Source organism: Bombina bombina, chromosome 6, assembly GCF_027579735.1.
Source record: "Bombina bombina isolate aBomBom1 chromosome 6, aBomBom1.pri, whole genome shotgun sequence".
NCBI lineage: Eukaryota > Metazoa > Chordata > Amphibia > Anura > Bombinatoridae > Bombina > Bombina bombina.
In genome coordinates, this window is record NC_069504.1 from 847,645,087 (window position 1) to 847,665,477 (window position 20,391).

At 37.5% G+C, this 20,391-nt stretch overlaps 1 protein-coding gene across 1 annotated transcript; it reads right to left on the reverse strand.

Annotated features, from left to right (window-relative positions):
• Positions 1-1,837: 1,837 nt before the first annotated feature.
• On the reverse strand, positions 1,838-4,606 carry LOC128664661 (neurosecretory protein VGF-like). Its single transcript, XM_053719472.1, has one exon. The coding sequence runs from the start codon at positions 4,604-4,606 to the stop codon at positions 3,014-3,016; it is 1,593 nt and encodes a 530-aa protein (XP_053575447.1). The 3' UTR covers positions 1,838-3,013.
• Positions 4,607-20,391: the final 15,785 nt, after the last annotated feature.

Consider the following 20,391-nt stretch of genomic DNA (forward strand, 5'->3'; position numbering starts at 1 on the left):
ATTAATAGATAGATTACCCAGCCTCATAGCCCATCTATATTACTTCACTGGCAAGACTAAGAGTCCCCACCAAGTTCCCTAAAATACTTTCATATATATATGGCTCCGTCCTCCATCCTTTCCCTCATATATATAGCTGTGCTTACCTGCTGAATCTCCCCCTTCCCCCTTTTCTACGTACGCATTCACGCTCCTTTCGAAGCTCCTAAAGAGCTAGACTTCTGACCATCAGTTATCTTTTATTTTCTATACTTTTGGTCCATGGGGCCTAAAACTATGTTCCTAAATGGTCAGTCATACATGATATATTATTGAAAAATCGAGGTTTCATTAGCCTTTCACCAATGTATTATATAGCAGCCGAAATGTTTCAGTGAATTTTGTCTGTATCTCGTTTTTTTTACAAAAAGGTGTATTGTGTTTTATGTTTGTTATGCAAAAACCTCAATAAAAAAATTATTAAAAAAATAAATAAATATATATATTACGTTCCACTTTTTTTACTATATTGATACACCTACAAACTGTAATAGTTATTTATTGCATATCTATTATGTACTTGTTGAGCTTTGTTTGTGAGCAAACAAAGTTTGTGTATATTAGAATTTGTATGCAATAGAGCTATATCCCTTTAAGATCCAGATGGTTACGAGAGAAATGTAACAGGTGTGTTGTAACTTATAAAGTACTTAAGCTGCCGTCAATGACCGGTATAGCACGGTCTATGAGGAAGGCGTAAGCTAAAAACATGTAAGACCTCTGCTATACCGGTTCTTTTGTACTCATTAACGTTTTTTGACTGTTGTCATTTTACTTTTTTTTTCAATAAACGGATGCTCTTATTTTTTAATATCCCCTGCCTCGCCTTTTGCGCTGTTTTGAGATTACATCATAAGGCCCTATGTTTTTGTACAGAGGTATAATTACTATAGTACTGGTATTGTATGCTGTGTTACGCTATGCAGCAATAATATATGAAGCTGTGCATGTATAAATTGAATTTGTTTATGATACTACTTGACACTACACTCAAAAGGTAGCCTGTATGTATATATAATTTATATTAAAACTGAGCACTCTGTATGCCCAAAGCTTGTAAGGAATGTGTATAGTATATGATGTTTTGTGTTCAGAACTGCAATCTGATTGTGGTGTTAGTGAAGCATTCAAATCAACAGTGTTAAGCGCAAGTTTGCTTTTGTATCGTCTATGGCTAAGACATACAATTATTATTCTATTATCCCTTGTATGAAAATAGTAATGTTTCTTTGGTGTGCGTAGAAGGAACACATATTAACACTTGTACGTCTCTGTCTTTGTCACCCTATTTGACTCACTGTCCCTTTTGTTTTTGAAAGTGTCACTAATGATTTCAGATGCACGACTACCTTATTTTGCATTAGTTTATTTTATCACCACAAAGCAAAAAGAATAAGCCCTCAGCTCAATTTTGTCTGAGCTAGAGACCTACTGACTGCCATCCATGTGGACACCATGAACTAAGAAGGGCAGAGTGATAGCTCCTTTATATCTGTTTACTGTGTCACTATAGGATAGGAAGAATACTCAAAGCCTTTTCACTGTGTCAGTTGCAGATAAGTATATGCTGTGTATGTCATACTTTACCACTTTAACAGTATAGGTGATTTATTTTCTTAAACCACGTATTCTATTCCTTTTTGTGTAATGCTATGAAAATTCTTTATGAAAAATAACCATCTTTTGTCTGTGTCACTGATTGCCTTCAGTGTATTTTACAGTATTGCCCACCCCCATTTTTTTATTAATAAACCCACTGGGCCTTCAATCATGTTTAGGGCTAAATAACAAACATAACTCATAATAAAATAGTCAGCTTTATTTCCTTAGCAAAAAGTATTTATGTGATATGTACAAACAAGAGAGGAGAGAAAGCTCTTTATTAGCAAGATAACACAGACATTATCACAGAAAAGGCCACAGCAGCCAAGACATTGGAAGGATACTAAGGGGAACATGCAACCAGAGCTAAACTAGGGAAGCGGGCTCAGGCAGGACCTGGCAGATACTCTTAAAATGTCTTCATTGGTTTGCTATATTTTGGTAAATACAGAGGGTTTTTTATAAAAAAATATTGTGCTCAATTTAAAGAGAGACTCCTACTCTCTATCCCTAACGGAATTTCTGTTTTTTTGTTTTTTTTTTCGTTTTTTTTAAACCATCATGAAGAGATATAAACTACTGATACTTTAGATAAAATGTGAAATACATTTCAGGAATGGGGATACCCTACCGTTCCCCATATTTAGTGCAATTATTCATATTCTCAAAAAAAAAAACTTGCTTTCTGTAGTGGTAAAATCCTTAATAATAAGTGGGGTTGGAGCTATCTAATTGATTCATTTTAAAGATAGGCTTATCTTATGTCCATGTCGTTCATAACATAAATAGGATCTCCAAATATTTAGGATTATCTACCTCTTATAGGAATGTTCTGGCATAAAGAGTTAAAACCCTGGGATTTGAATCACAATCTGTTTATGAATGAAAAAACACTGGGGTTTTTCATTTTTTTCTTCTTGCTAATACAATTAAGGCTTTATTTCCAAATAAGCCAGTCATTTTGAATCCCTGGAATACTACATCATATGCTGTGGATTTATATATAATGCCTCACTTTGTTATATTTATAAACAGTCTTTTTTTAGGGTTTCATAGAATACTGGTTTGCATGATCAACCAAGGATAATGTCTGCCATTTTTAAATTGCCCAGAATATGTCAGGTTAATACATTACACAGACACTTTCAGTCACTCAGATGCAGAGCTTCCTACATATACATTTACATATATATATATTCAATGTTTCTTGTTTTAAATGGATATGATTTTCTGGGCTGAGTTCATTTGAATGAAGCTTGTCCAGCTGATTTCTTACAGATAAATTTGTATTATTCAGCTGAGTTGAATGGAATATTTGTGTGTTTTGTCACTGGGATTACTTGTTTTTGTTTGGTTTAGGGATCAGGGCACATCACTGGAAGACCTCAGGATGGGTAAGCAGAATCCTTTCAATATAGTTCTCCATCTCCTCCTGCCTGTCCTGCTCTTCATCAAAATAATCATTTCTCTGTGGGGATGGAGGCTTGTAATAGTATCGAGGAAGAGTTTGGAATGCTCTTGGCCTAATATAATTAGGGAATGTTGCTGGACGAGTGCGGTATCTGCGGGGTGTTGGCTCATATACACTATTCCAATTTGACTGTTGCACTTTGTTCCATGTTGGCTGTTGCACCTTATTCCAGCTTGGTTTTTTAACCTTATTCCAGCTTGGCTGTTGAATCTTATTCCAACTGGGCTCTGACACTTTATTCCAGGTTGGATCTATTTTATTCCAAGATGGCCCAGACGCTTTATTCCAGTCTATGTCTGGCACTTTGTTCCAGGACTGTTCTTTCTCTAGTCTCCTCCTGGAGTAATAGGCAGGTTTGGGTTTGGGAGGTTCTGGCCAGGATTGTGGAGGGGTTCTAGTTCTTTCTTTTCTACTTGGGATTTCATCTCTTGCCTTTTTCTTCTTCATCTTCCTCCTCTTTCTCTTTTCTACGTCACTTATTATATCAACTACATCATCTGCTGGGAGGTGCAATCGGCTGGACAGCTCAATCAGTTTATCAATAGTTTGTGGGTCAACTTCTTCTCCATCATCTTCTTTTGACCTCTTTTCCTGAACATTTTCTTCCTCTTCATCCTCAAATAAGGGTCTTTGTCCACCCACAAAATCTGAACCTAGGTAATCTTCTACCTCCTCAGCCTCTCCCTCTTTTTCTTTTTCATCCTCATCTTGGTCTTCCACATTCTCTCCTCCATTCAGTAGATACTGAAGTAGCATATCTTGTGCCACCTCTGCTAGCTTCTCACCCTCTTCCTCTCCCTCCAACTGTTTAGGTGTTTTGGGGTCTGTTTTTTGGGCACTCCTTTTCTCCTCCTCCCTTTGTTCTTCAAGTCCCAAAAGCTCTCTCAAGACTTCTAAGTCATTATTGTCAGAGCTAGAATCTTGAGGCGGTTCTTTTTCTCTTTTAGGGGGAGTTTCAAAACCCTCCAGCTCCTTTAGCAAAGACTTAACACTATCTAGGTCTTCCTCTTCCACCATCTTTTCATCTTCTCTCACCTCTCCTTCCTTCTCAGAGCTCCGTGTCCAGCTATTTACTCTTTCTGTCATATCATCATCTTCTTTATCATCTTTTATTGATTGGTTTTCTTCAGTAAGTTTTCTTTCACTTAATGGTGGAGGGGACTGCTTTCCTCCATCTACATTTAGTGCCTGTAGGAGTACAGCAGCAAGGGCTTTAGGGCTGATGTCTTTGAATAGCTCATCCCCCTGATCTTCTGCAGCTGGAGGGTGTAGCAGTGGTGCATCTCTCTCCTGTGCCGTATCTGCCTTCTTATATTCACTTTGGGAAAGTAGTGGAACCTCCTTCTGCTCTAAATGTTCATTGGTGGGTTCACTATGTGACATTCGATGGATGGTTTGATGTCTCTGCTCCTCCCCTAAAGGAGAGGAACGTACAATATGGACATGGATAATGTTGAGGAAAAGGAAGAGAAAGATGGAGGAAGCTTGGAACATATCTAAAGTACAAAGAGGGAAAGAGAGAAAAAATAAGATGACAAGAAAAATAATAATACAAAGCAGAGGCAAAAAACAAATAAGAATAAAAAAAAGAGCAAATGGAGATGATAGACAAGAAGAGTGATAACAATGAAATAAGGAAGAGAAAATTAAATCAAAAGGGAATAAAGAAGGATGAAGAAAAGTAATACATTTTAACATTTAAACACATGTATAAAGATAAAATGGTCAAAAAGAGGAGCGAAAGAAAGCAGTGACAGAAATGAGAATGTGAAAGGGAAAAGGGGAGAGAGAGAGAGAAAAAAAGACAAAATGTTTATTGGTTAATAAAATCACTATAGAACCACACAGATATTTGCTTACTGCTAATAGCAACCTCTTCTTGGAAATGTGTAAAATCTCAGCACTATCTAGGGTGTGTGAGAGCGGGGGAGACTAAAAAGAGACTTGAAGAAAGGCAGAGAAGGATTGTGGGACAGATAGTTTGTGTTTGTGCGGAGGTGGAGGAGACGGACTCCCATTAAGGGAATCCTGCAGGTTTCTCCCAAATCTTTTCCTCCTCCCTATGTAGAATTCTGTAGATTTTATATCCTATAGGTGAAATTCTATAAGAATCTCACTATGTTTATAATAAAAGACATTCCCAGTTATCTGAAATGCCAGTGTACTGCTTATATTAGTATCACAAACAAAACGCAGTCTGACACCGTGGGATTTCCCCTAAGAATCTCCTTCTTCCTCACACATCACCAAAATCCTCTTAACGCTTAATCTTAAGTATGAGTTCTTGCTAAGCCCACACGTTTGTGTTCTATTTATAATGCTTTATTGCTAACACACATACAAATACCTACACACATATACACACAGATACACATATATGGATCTGCAAAACCTTCCTGTTTCTATAGGAACCTGTGATCATACAGATCCCCCCCTCTTCCTTCTCTCTCCACTCCTCCTCCCTATGCATAAAGATGCTGCATCACACACTGCAGAGGAATCAGTGTGTGTGTGGGAGGCTGCCCACCCATCTTCTTGGTATGAAGGATTTCCCCTCCTACAATCTATGGGGGAAACCCTGGTGCAATAAAGGGGAGGGGGGTTAAAGCCACTCTCTTGTTATTCAGATTAACACTTTCACTTCCATAAGGCACAGTGAAGCTGTTTTGAATTTAACAAGACATAGTCTTGTTTTGTCCTTAGTAAATTCTTGCAAACAGTCCCATTAATTCTTACAATCTTTGAAAATAGAGGAAGGGAATAGTCCCTCAGAGGTTTTGCTGTACTCATATTCAGTCTGAATTAGATAAACTGACTTTGGACTAATAGTGTCTTTGTTTCCTAGCACTGTTTTATGTTTCAATGCTAAAATATATCTCCACTGTAATAATTAACTAATTCTCTGTGCTCTGGTATTTGCAATTACCTGCTTTCTCTCCATCCCCAAATTACATTATTCTGCATCATATAAACATAGTGCATTTCACCTGGGATAACTCCAGACAAAATATTTATTGGGAACCTCCAGACAAAATATTTGTCATTGTCGTCACTTATACAAGCTGCAATATCTTTCTTTGTGTCTCCTCTATTAACATGGATTTTACCTGTAGTAACAAACAGCATCTAATGATATGTACATATATATTTATATGTCTATACTTTATATATGTAGTTTCTAGTTTTGCCTTATGACAACAGATTAATAAAGTTATGCATGATTGTGTGTGTGTGTGTGTGTTGATATGTATGCAGGAAGAGGAGGGAGACTGGATGCTTGAATTATAATAAGATATGTCAGTTCATGCGTCATTAGCCCCTCTTTCATTAGAGACATTTAAACTCTTCCGTTCTGATTAAGGATCCCACGTCACTAGCATTAGAAGTAAATTAGCTATTTGATCTGACAGAGACGTTGGTTGAATAATAAACTATTGTCTGGCGTTCTCTAAACTATATAACTCCCTGCATAATCCCATGTGACTCCTATAATTATCTGTAAATTTACCAATAAATGAGGCAATGTTCAAATACTTTAAATGTAAATTGCCTTCCTTAATGCTGTCTGTCATTAAATAATGTGCACCCCTAGTTGTCATATATTCTTTTGAAAACATACTTTGCCAAATTCATTTGGCACCTAAAATCATTTATATGTATATATATATATATATATATATATATATATATATATATATATATATATATATATATATTGGATTAGAGCATTTACAATTTACTTTACAGAACTTAAAATTTCTTCTTAAATGGATTCCACTTTGCAAAACTCATAATTTATTCAGATTTTTTTATTCCACTAAATTTTGACTTACATTAATTCTCGAATCTTAAGTCTCCCCAGTTTTAATTTTTTATCCACCATAACATTGCAGCGCTTACTAATCTGCCATAATACCTGCTGCTTCCATTACCCTAAAGTAATTACCAAGGGCAACCCCATACAATCAAACCAAATGCAGATTTAGGCAAATTGTTATAAAATCTATTTACAAGCATTTGTAAAATGTAATTTATTGAATGTACATTGTTATTGGATAATGTATTCCAGGTGACATACAGCTCATTGATTTTTTGGATTTGAAATATTCTAAAATGTAATAATATATAGTTGTTAACAGAGCTGCTGCAATCATCAAATCTTCAAGCTAATATTATGTAAGTTTCACGGCTATCAGATAGCAAGCTCAGCTGTGTGTGTTGTGCCTCAGTTTTAATTCACTGTATTCTATTTGTTTATTGCACGTATTCCAATAATAAATATAAATAAGAACCAATCAAACTGCAACATTTGCATATTGTTCCAACACTTACATTAATATTTAATTTGGTTTATAAATACACAAACACCTAACATTAATTCTGTGTGGAAGCAGTTGTATAAAGTTATATATGATATATACATATATATAAACACTCTGTACATTATGCTGAGTCTGTTCAAATAATCTATTATTATAATACAATACTTCACCAATTGACAACCATCACTATTTATACAAAAATCATATGCTACTTTCAAATCCCATTATATACTATAACATGCAGGCAGTAATATACAGAATACTTGTAATAATTTATTGAAAGTCTTATTGCACCATCAGCCAACCCCAGTTATCCCCATGCAGATGTCTCACTTGTTCTTTGCTGTCTCGAAAAGGGTTGTTTCTCGGCTCTCTTTGAAGTATTGATCGTCCTCTCTTGTTTCTGTGCAGTTTCAGCACCAGGGACAGCAGCTTCGGCTTTAAATATCCCCCAACCCATAGTCACGTGCTCCCCCCCTTCCACCCAGTCCCACCTCCTCTGACGTCAATGTTCATTCATAATAATCGAGAACTAGCTCTGGTTTGGTGAGAGGTTTCTGCGCATGCTCAAAACTTAAATGGGCTGGAGTGAATGGAGAAGGAAGGGAGTGATAAAGGGGAGGAGGGACAAATGAGAAAGGGAGAAAAAACATGAATGAGTCGAGGAAGAAAGAGGAAAAAAATCATGAATGAATGTTCCAGATTTACTCCAGGCTGCAGGAATCTGCTGATTGGCTGCTGTGTAGACCAGACATAAGTACAAGATATATGGGTATTTGCCCCTTGCAAAATTCATACCATACACATGTAATGCACAGCTAATGCACAGCTATATAATTATCTGTTTGCTAGGAAACAGGCATCACTGTTCTTTCTCTATTCTATGATTTCTGCGTATCTCCCTCATCTTTTTCTGATTTAGCTTTACATTTTTAACTAGAGACTCTTCAAATTATATATGGTCTCTTATGTCTTTTATTTAAGTATTCTCTATATTCTCACTCCCTCCTCTCTACCCATTCATTAGGTCTTAGCTTTTCTCTCACTTTGTCCTTTATTTCAATCTAACACTTTACACACAGAGATGAACTAATATGCAGACATAACAACAGAAATGTAATTACACACAGACATACAAAATAAATGTACCATAAATGCAAATAATTTAATTTTCTCATGCACCATCTGAAACAGAAAGAATTCATATGTAACATTAATAACACACACATATGTGAGGAACAGGTAGACATGAATTATTGCATGGCTAGGTAGGTGTAAATGATAGCCATCTTGCTAATAAGTTTAGTAGATATAGAATAGATAGACAGACAGACAGACATACAGAGAGAGATAGATAGATAGATGATAGACAGACAGACAGACATACAGAGAGAGAGATAGATAGATAGATAGATAGATAGATAGATAGATGATAGATAGACAGACATACAGAGAGAGATAGATAGATAGATGATAGATAGACAGACAGAGATATATAGATAGATAGGTAATAGATAGCTAGTTAGTTAGATATATAGTGAATGATATAGATTAATAGAAAGAAGATAGAATATAGATACATACACACATATATATACACACACACACACAATGTAGAGAGCATGTCGATGAATCACTAATCTCTTCCCTCCCTCTCCCTCCTCCCTTCATTCTCTCTAATTCATTGTCATTTGCAAATGAAGGAAAGAGAAGTGGCAAGTGACGTCATTATTTGCGTATATCTTCAATTCTGAAGCAGGCCTGGAAGTGACAGATAGTGCAAGGGTTGAGGGAGGAAAGCAAGGGCAGATATGTGCTCTGCTGGTGATTACATTGCACAGATTAGGGGCATGTAATCTTTTAAAGGTCTATATTAGGGGTGGGGGTGTAGCTATATGATGATAATAAGCAAAATGCAATGTATAATGATTTTAAGTATCCCTATTGCATCTATCTACTTCACATATTTCTTCTTCTTTTCCCAACCTTTCTTCAGATCTACTTTATTACATTCTCCCTCTTTTCTACACTCTTGATTTTTATTTTACAGTTTCAGACTTTCTCTCCCTCTATATTTGTCTCCCCATTCTATCTCCCCCACCCTTCTTCTCTTTAGTCTCCACTGGATGAGTCACATAATTCATCTTCTCTTCAGACTCTGCAGATATTTATTTCCCTCTGCATTTATACCTTTCCCTCTCTAGTCTTTACCTCTGTTAGTCTACACTATCTAATTCTTTCTTTCATAGCCTTATCCACACTTTCTCTAGCTAACCATACCTTTCATTGTCTCACTTCTCACTTGTTCCCTTCTTCCTTCACAATCCCTCAATCCTAATTTGACAATATTTATTTTCCTCCTTTCCTCTTTTTTTCTCTCTCTGTATATTTCTTCCTCCTTTCCTCTTTTTTTCTCTCTCTCTGTATCTGTCCATCAGTCTGTCTGTCTATATACATCTCCCTCAACTGGTTTTACATGGATTTGTTCCTCTTGTTTTATCTTCTTATCTTTCTCACTTTCTCCTTTCACTGTTTAATTTTCCTATGCTCTTTTGTATACATTTATTTCCCACTTTCTTATTTTTCTCTACCCCTTTTCATATCTTTATTTTCATTGTTTTTTTTTATCTCCCTTTCTTTTCTTACATTTTTTATAGTTTTATGTGTCTGACTTTCATATCACCTTTCATTGTATTTTTATTTATTTATGTTCATTCAATTTAATCTGTCTCATTCTCTCTTTAACTTTCTCTTTTTCTTGACATCTTTTATCCCCCTTTCCAATTTTAGCACATGTTTTTATGTCTGGCTTCCTCTTTTATTTCTTTTGATTTAGTTTTCTACCATCTTTTCCAATCAGATTATTTTTTTTGCTCTCAATATTTTTGTTACCCATTTCTTTTTTTACCTGGAGGATAATCAGTCAATTTTGGTAAGTCTATAACTTTAACTTTATTGTTTAGAAAGAATAAAAATGGAGTAGTAATTTTCCCTTCTCCTGTTAGCGGAAATGCAGAGTATTACACTATTAACATTTTTCCTTATAGGGATCTGCAGCATATTTGACTCTTAATCATTTGCCTCCTAGGAAACAACAGAGCATTGCACCATTAACCATTCATCCTCTAGGCAAATGTAGAGAATTCATTGTGAGACCCTTACCTGTACTGTTTTTTTCTTTAACTCTTGTCTGCATCATACATTTAGTTCTTTTACCAGTTTTGTGCAGAAAGTCTACTTCTTTAACTCCCTTTCTGGCATAAACATTTAATGCATAACCTATTTATGTCTTCTGTAAAGAACTACATACAGTTCATTTCACTTTATTGTCCAATATTGCCCAGATACCAGCAGACCTTTTGTTCCTTTAACCCTTCAGAATTGTAGTCTTTTGATTCTTTATTAACACTCTAGAACACTACAGAGCATCTCAATGTAAACTATTTTCTGGCCTGAGACTTAGAGTCTAGGCTTCTTTAAGTTCTTTAACCCTTTTTCTGGCAAAGACTTCTCAAGTGTGACTATATCAGCTTTCTTGAAAACACATCACCTTCTTAACTCTCTTTTATCAATTGACCTGCAGTGCCTAAATTTGTTAACTCATTTTTTCTCAAAGATCTCAAGATAATCTCTTATAACCAATCATTTTTAGAGACTTAAAGAGGTTTGGTCCTTTGCTTCTGCCAGCCTTTAAGACCTCAACCCCATCTTTACATTTAGTGTTAAATTTTGTCAGAAAATCCCTTTCTCACTTCTACAAATGATACTGTGTTAGTTGTGTCTTTGTGTGTATCTGTTTGTCGCAATGCGGTAGAATTGCCACAGTGTGAGTGGGCGTGTTGCCGCTATTTGTGTGTAGGAAGGCGTTCCTCATTTAATGTGTTTTTTTGTGTGTGGGCAGTTTTATGTTGTGCATGTTTACATGCAATTAGTATTTTATATTGTTATGTAGTAGTGTGTGTGATTTTATATTGTTATTTAGTAGTGTGTGTGATTTTTTTATTGTAATGTAGCACTGTGTATGTAGGTGTGTGTGTATGTGTGTGTTTGTGTATGTGTATGTATGTATGTGTGTGTGTGTGTGTGTGTGTATGTATGTATGTGTGTGTGTGTGTGTGTGTATGTGTGTGTTTGTGTATGTGTATGTATGTATGTATGTGTGTGTGTGTATGTTTGTGTGTAGGTGTGTGTGTATGTGTATGTGTGTGTGTGTATATGTGTGTGTTTGTGTATGTGTGTGCTTGTGTATGTGTGTGTGTGTGTGTATGTATGTGTGTGTTTGTGTATGTGTGTGTGTGTGTAGGTGTGTGTGTATGTGTGTGTGTGTGTATGTGTGTGTTTGTGTATGTGTGTATGTGTGTGTGTGTGTATGTATGTATGTATGTGTGTGTGTATGTGTGTGTGTGCGGGGGGATTTATATTGTAATGTAGCAGTGTGTCTTTGTGTGTATGTGTGAACGTAGGAACATAACATATTATGTATAAAGTATTGTATTACTGCAAACTGTGTGTCATATATGCAATCTTCTTGTAGTGTGTAAATTAACATACATTTGTGTTGTATAGTTGTAGTGTTTGTATGTGCATTATTTCTAGTGACATAATACATATGTGTTGTTCATTGTATATTTGGCCAGTAAAGTGTGTTAGTGTGTACATAGGGCTATGCATATTTGTATACCATCAATATGTTTAAGCAAAGTCTCAGCAATATGTTTTTGTTAGCATGTTTTATGTGAAATATAAATTGTGCAGTTACACACTGTTTATTGTCATACATGTTATATGTGTGCAGTGTGTTGCATAATTGGGAAATATGTATGTGAAGTCTTATTGTATCTGGGCATTTGCATTATTGATGTGCTATATTTCTTTAGAATCCATTATGTTTGTGAAGTTATGGTACAAATATTTCTTCCTTATTACATTGTGTTAATAGCTTAAAAAAAAATAATAAAAATAAATATATATATATATATATATATATATATTTCCAGCATGTGTATTTACTGCAGTTTCAGTATGTGCAATTTCTGTTTATTTAATGCTCAATGATGTTACAATTGTGAATATGTATTCATAGAATACGTTTGCCAACTATGAGCACGATCAAATCCTGTAAGGGAGACAATATACAGAAAATATACTAGCTCCCTAATTTCAAATCTGAGTGGCTTTGTATCACAGTCTGGGTAGGATTTTAGTGTGTCTGTGTTATTTCCTTATGTGTTGAACTAAACACATATAAAGTCCATCTGACCACAGTAATTAAATGTATAAAATATAGGTACAAGTGTTATTTACTTAAAACATGGGTTCCTTGATCTCCCAAGCCACTCTTAAACATATTTCTATTTTACTTCTATTATAAAATGTTCTTTTTCTCTTTATATCTTTTGTTGAAAAGCAGGGACATAAACTCACGAGCATACACATGTCTGACGCACTATATTGTTGCATTTTTGCTTGAATTTTATCCATATACAAGAGCACCAGATGCAGCACTATTTCCTGACATATTGTGCTCCAGACACCTAAATAGATATCTCTTCAACAAATAATACCATGGGAACAAAGCAAATTTGATAATAGAAGTAAATTGGAAACTTTTTTTAAAATTGTATTCGCTGTCTGAATCACAGAAGAAAAAAGTGTTGGGTTTCATAAATCTTTAAGCTCAGTGGCATCCACATGTCTGAAGCATTATATGGCAGCAGCTTTGCTAGAATTGTATCCATGTACATATCGTGATGCAGACACCGACCTAGCTATCACATCAGCAAAGAGTGCCATGAGAACTAAGCAAATTTGACAAAATAAGTAAATTGGGATTTTTTTTTAAACTTTATGCTCTCTCTAAATCACAAAATAAATTTTGGGGCTGCATGCCCCTTCAGCAGCTTTAACTCTAACTCTAACTTGACCCATATCTACTCTATCTACAGTATATTACAAATCCACTTCCAAAAACATTTTTTAATTATGCATGGTAAAACAACTTTGCAATGTACGTTTATTACTTTCCTATGGCATGGAGAGTCCACAAATCATTCCAATTACTAGTGAGATATTCACTCCTGGCCAGCAGGAGGCGTCAAAGAGCACCACAGCAGAGCTTTCACTTACCTTACCCATAACCCCCAGTCATTCTTTTTGCTTCTGTCAAGGGAGCATGTGCAAAGTTGGTGTCTGAAGATATTTAAACCTTTTATGGGTACTTTTCCCTGCAAGCAAGGATTGGGGCTATGCTGTGTCCATGTCAATCTCTTTAGTAAGAGAAATGGTGACTTTTAGCAGTTAGAAGGCAGCAAGGTGGTCCTTGCTTTATTTTTAACAACTATTCTATCCCTATTATAGAAAACCAGAGATGGTTACTCTGCTTTTTCTTTTTCCACAGGTCACTGTTAGATTTGGAGTAATCTGACACACCTAAGAAGCTATTCCCTGCCTGACTGCTGCTTCCACAGGTAAGTGCTTAAGGTGCCAACACTCTAGGAGTTAATTGTGCAAGAGTTTTGTGGAGTGTGGGCAGTAACCAGGGGAACTTGTATGCTAATATAGAGCATATTATTTTCTGGGCAGGGAACATGTAAGGGGCACTGCATTAAGGGACTTTCTGACTGAGAGGACTCTTGTTATATAGTGGGCTATATAGGTGTCTGGGCTCTGTAAATTTGGGGTATTTATCCTCTTTTACATTTTAGGAGGTGTTTTTGGTACTAGTTTCGGCAGCTTCCTGTTGTGGTCATGTGACTTGTCTGTCAGCCGCTCCATTTTGGCCTTAGTTAGAGGCTTAGCCTCTCTATAGGAAACACTCTTTTTTCACGCCTTTTCTTTCAGAGTAAGAGGCGGGTGACGTAGTTATTTGGATTGCGGTCATGTGACCACTTTTGTTTTGCACTTCCTCTATCTGGCTCCGGTGCAGACCGGAGGTTTCTCTGACAAGGTGTATTTGACAGCAGCTGTTAGTGGATGGTTGGTGAGGACCAAGAGCTCAGTGGGATTTATCTTATGGTCTTTAGGAGGGGTAAGCCCTCAGCAGAGCTGAGGTTTATGGTGTCTGGGTTTTTTGCAGCGATCAGTAAACTGTTCGCAGACATATTAGCCTGTTTATTTTTGATAAAGCTAGTGTATCTTATAAAGACTTTGCTGATTCCCTGTCGTTATGGACCCTAATGAAAATTTAAATTTGCCAATTGAGAAATGTTTGTTTTGCTTGGAGGCTCAAGTGGTTCCTCCTGTGCAATTTTATTCCTCTTGTTTAAATTAGACTTTATTATTTAAAGATAAGATTTCTCCCCAGAGCCTTCTGTCTCAGGATATTGTTGTTTTAGCAAAGCTTCACATACAGTGCCCTGCGGTTCCTCTCAACAACCTACTGGGGGTGTTTATTTACCTGGGGATTTCGCTGTGCAGATAACTTCTGCTGTTTCAGCAGCCTTATCAGCTTTTCCAAATGTTTCTGATAAGCGCAAGAGGAAATCTAAAAATATTAATGCTAATAAGGGTTCTGACTTCGCTAAGGCTGCATTAGTCAGTGTATCTCAGTTATCTGATTAAGATGATCCCTCAGTGGCTTCTGTGGGTGAATTGTCAGATTATGATACTGTAGTGACCAATTCTGCAGATTCAGAGGAGATTAATTTCAGATTTAAGTTAGAACACCTTCGATTACTTTTAAAGGAGGTTCTTGCTACTTTGGAAGAATCTGACTTGTCTGTCACAGAGAATCCAAAGAGGTCTAGTAAACTTAATAGGGTATATGATGTATCCCTCATCTGTGGAAGTGTTTCCAGTTCCAGACTGTATGGCAGATATCATAACTCAGGAATGGGATAAACCAGGGATTCCTTTTTCCCATCCCCTTTTTAAAAAAAGAAGTTTCCTGTTGCTGACTCTATTTGTGACTTGGGGCGCACAGTGCCCAAGTTTGAGGAAGCTATCGCTACTCTTGCCAAGAGAACTACTATTCCAATTGAAGATAGTTGTTCTTTCAAGGATCCATTGGATAAGAAGCTTGAGGCTTTTTTGAAGAAGATGTATGTACATCAGGGACTACAGTGGCAGCCTGTTGCTAGTATTGCTACAGTTGTGGAGGCAGCTTATTATTGGTGCAATGATTTATCTAATCTCATCTTGGAAGAGACTACTGTAGAGGAGATCCAAGACAGGATCCAGGCTCTAAAGCTAGCCAATACCTTTATTTGTGATGCCAACATGCAAGTTCTTAGACTTGAAGCTAAGATTTCTGGTTTCACTATTTTAGCTTGCAGGGCTCTGTGGTGAAAGTCTTGGTCTGCAGATGTCCAAGCTTTTATCTTTGCCTTATAAGAGTAAAACCTTGTTTGGTCCAGGTCTGGCTAAAATAATTTCTGATATTACAGGTGGAAAGGGTTCTTTCCTACCTCAGGATAAAAAAATATGCCTAAGGGTCGCCAGAATTCTAATTTTCGTTCCTTTTGTAACTAAAAGGGACAAAAATCTTCCTCCTCCTCTTCTAAGTCAGAACAATCCAAGTCTTCTTGCAGGTTCAGTCAATCTTGGAATAAAGGAAAAATGACCTTATACATGACTAAGGACTGTGTCCGAAACGTTGTTGTTTGAATTTTTTGGTCTGGCTACTCCTCAAGCTGAATAAAGCTATTTGAAGAAAGAATTTGGTGGTGCTGCTTCATCTTTGTTTGGACTTATTTGTTGGGTTCTGGCAGGAACCTGGTTGCTGGCACACCTTGATACATTCCCTGTGCTGGATACTTGGGACTGCACTTGGAATAAAGGAAAGCAAGCCAAGAAGCCTTCCTCTGATCCTAAATCAGTATGAAGGGATCACCCCCGATCCTGTATTGGATCAAGTGGGGGCAAGCTTTCTTTCTTTCATTAGGCTTGGATATGCAATGTCCCAGATCCTTGGGCCATAGACATAGTGTCCCACAGTTACAGAATAGGATTCAAATCTTGTCCTCCCAGAGGCAGATTCCATCTGTCAAGGTTATCTGTAGACTAAATAAAGAGGGAGGTTTTCTTAAACTTCGTAAATGACTTATCTTCCCTGGGAGTGATTGTTCCAGTTCCTCTAGAGGAACAGGGTCTAGGATTCTTTTCAAATATTTTTGTAGTTCCCAAAACGGAGGGCACTTTCCATCCCATACTGGACCTAAAGTGTCTCAACCAATTCCTCAGAGTTCTGTCCTTCAAAATAGAGACCATCCGTTCCATTCTTCCTTTGGTGCAAGAGGGCCAGTTCATGATGGCCATAGATCTGAAGGACGCTTACTTTCATGTTCCCATTTACAGGGATCATTATCAGTATCTGAGGTTTGCCTTTCTGGACAAACATTTCCAGTTGGTTGCCCTTCCTTTTGGCCTTGCTACATCTCCCAGAATTTTCACAAAGGTTCTGGGGACTCTTCTGGCAGTGGTCAGATCCCAGGGCATTGCTGTGGTGCCTTTTCTGGATGACATCTTAGTTCAAACGCCATCTTTTCATCTAGCAAGATCTCATACAGAGATGTTGTTGTCTATTCTACATTCCTACGGGTGGAAAGTGAATCTGGGGAAGAGTACCCTTGTACCAGATACAAGGGTATGTTTCTTGGAACAATGATAGATTCCTTGTCCATGAAGATTTTTCTCACGGACGTCAGAAAATCCAAACTTCATGCTTTTTGCCTCTCTCTAGTCTGCTATTCGTCCATCAGTGGCTCAATGTCTGATGGTTGTTTCCATGGACATCATTCCTTTTGCTCAGTTCCATATGAGGCCTCTGCATCTATGCATGCTCAGTCAATGGAACGGGGACCACTCAGATCTCTTGCAGAGGATAAATCTGAACTCCCCAACAAGAGTCTCTCTCTCGTGTTAGATTTTGTCTTGGGGCACATGCTTCCTGAGGCCTTCCTGGGTGATCATGACCACAGATGCCAGCCTGTTTAGCTGGGGAGCAGTTTGGGGTTCTTTAAAAGCACAGGGTCTGTGGACTCTGAAGGTGTCGTCTCTTCCAATAAACATCTTGGAATTGAGAGCAATCTTCAATGTTTTGATAGCTTGGCCTCAACTAGCTTTGGTCCGGTTTATCAGATTCCAGTTGGATATCACCTCGGTGGCTTACATTAACCACCAGGGGGAACTCGAAGTTCCTTAACAATGATGGAGGTGACTCGCATTCTCCAGTGGGCAGAGTCTCACGATTGTCATCTCTCTGCCATCCACATCCCAGGAGTGGACAACTGGGAACTGGATTTGCTGAGCAGACACACTTTTTATCCAGGAGAGGGGGCTCTCCACCCAGAGGTTTTCACAATGATAGTCCTCAGGTGGGGGTTCCAGAGTTGGATCTGATGGCGTCTCGTCAAAACGCCAAGCTTCCAAAGTACGGTTCAAGGTCAAGAGATACTCAAGCCATTCTGATAGACGCTGTGGCGGTTCCTTTTTAACTTCAATCTAGCATACCTGTTTCCTCCGTTTGCTCTCCTTCCACGAGTAATTGCTTGCATCAAGCAGGAGAGAGCTTCTGTGATTTTAATAGCTCCTGCATGGCCTCGCAGGATCTGGTTCGCGGATCTGGTGACAATGTCATCTCTTCCACCCTGGAGGTTAACTCTGAGGAAGGACCTTCTTTTTCAGGGTCCCTTCCTTCATCCAAATCTGGTTTCTCTGAAGCTCACTGCTTGGAGATTGAATGTCTAGTTTTGGCTATACGTGGCTTCTCTGAGAAAGTCATAGATACTATGCTTCAGGCTCGTAAACCGGTTACTCGCAGAATTTACCATAGGGTATGGTGTACATACCTTCATTTGTGTGATTCAAATGGTTTTTCTTGGAACAAAGTAAGGGTTCCTCGAATTTTGGCTTTTCTTCAAGAGGGTCTGGAGAAAGGTCTGTCAGTCAGTACTCTGAAGGGTCAGATTTCTGCACTGTCTATTGTTTTGCATAAAAGTCTGGCAGTTCTGCCAGATGTTCAGTCTTTTGTTCAGGCCTTGGTCAGATACAGGCCTGTGTTTAAACCTGTTGCTCCTCCTTGGAGCCTTAATCTTGTTCTTAGAGTTTTGCAGCAGGTTCAGTTTGAGCCGATACATTCTGATGATATTAAATTACTATCTTGGAAGGTTTTGTTTTTTCTTTCTATTTCTTCTGCTCGCAGAGTATACAAACTTTCGGCTCTGCAGTGTGTTTCCCCTTACCTTATTTTTCATGCTGATAAGGCGGTCCTCCATAATAAGTTGGGGTTTCTCCATAAGGTAGTGTCGAATCGCAATATTAATCTGGAAATTGTTATTCCCTCTTTTTGTCCCAATCCTTCTTCCCAGAAGGAACGTCTTTTGCATAACTTGGATGTTGTGCGTGCTTTAAAATGTTACCTTCAAGCAACTAAAGATTTTCGGCAGACTTCTGCCCTGTTCATTGTTTTCTCTGGTAAGCGTAGGGGTCAAAAGGACACTTCTAACACTCTTTCTCTCTGGTTGAGAAGTGTTATCCGTTTAGCTTATGAGACAGCTGGACAACAGCTTCCTGAGAGAATTACGGCTTATTCTACTAGAGCTGTTTCTTCTTCCTGGGCCTTCAAAAATGAAGCTTCGGTGGAGCAAATTTGCAAGGTGGCCACATGGTCCTCTATTCATACCTTTTCCAAATTTTCCAAATTTGATACTTTTGCCTCGCTGAGGCTTCTTTTGGGAGAAAAGTTCTTCAAGCGGTAGTGCCTTCGGTTTAGGTCCACCTGTTTTGTTGTCCCCTTCTTTCATTCTGTGTCCTCTAACTTGGGTATTGGTTCCCACTAGTAAATGGAATGATTTGTGGACTCTCCATGTCATAGGAAAGAAAACAAAATTGATGCTTACCTGATTAATTTCTTTCCAGGCATGGAGAGTCCACAACCCACCCTTATTTACATTCAGTTTTTGTGTAATGACTGGGGGTTACGGGTAAGGGAAGTGATACTTAACAGCTCTGCTGGGGTGCTTTTTGCCTCCTTCTGCTGGCCAGGAGTGAATATCCCACTAGTAATTGGAAAGATTTGTGGACTCTCCATGCCTGGAAAGAAAGAAATTTATCAGGTAAGCATACATTTTGTTTTTTGCCTCCCCCTCTAATTGAACACCAAAAAGTTTAGTTTTTTTTTTACTCACAGAGAAACTAGAGTGTCACCTGTGGAATTTAGAACCTTGCCATTCCTGCATGCTGCACAGTGATTGGTTAATATGTTCATAAGCGTATTTATTTATATCAGTCCTTCTGGCCACAACAAAGGAGAAAAGGTAAACAGCACTTTGGATGCTTTTCAAGTTATATGTCTCTGGGCTGCAAAACACTGTTTTGATTTATTTTTGAAGCGTATATAAAGAATGACTTGAATATACCTGTAAACTCATAGCAATTATAGCCTAACTACAGCTTTTCCCATTGCATTAAACTTTAACTCAAAACCTCTCCTCAATAACATTAAAGGGACGCTGAACCCAAATTTTTTTCTTTCATGATTCAGATAGAGCATGCAATTTTAAGCAACTTTCTAATTTACTCCTATTATCAAATTGTGTTCATTCTCTTGGTATATTTATTTGAAAAGCAAAAATGTAAGTTTATATGTCGGCCCATTTTTGGTGAACAACCTGGGTTGTCCTTGCTGATTGGACAGCACCAATAAACAAGAGCTGTCCATGGTTCTGAAGCAAACATTTGCTGGCTCCTTAGCTTAGATGCCGTCTTTTTCAAATAAAGATAGCAAGAGAACGAAGAAAAATTGATAATAGAAGTAAATTAGAAATTTACTTAAAATTGCATGCTCTATCTGAATCATGAAAATAATTTGGGTATAGTATCCCTTTAACACCCTGTTATACTAATCCCATTAACCCTAAAATCTCTAGGCCTCATTGCATGTTAATCTTAAAGGGACATTAATCACTAAATAAATGCAAAATAAAATTATGCTAATCTGAGAATAACATGTAGATGTAT

Excerpts from the sequence above, each read along its gene's own strand:
- LOC128664661 (XM_053719472.1), bottom strand. The coding sequence starts at position 4,606 with ATGTTCCAAGCTTCCTCCATCTTTCTCTTCCTTTTCCTCAACATTATC.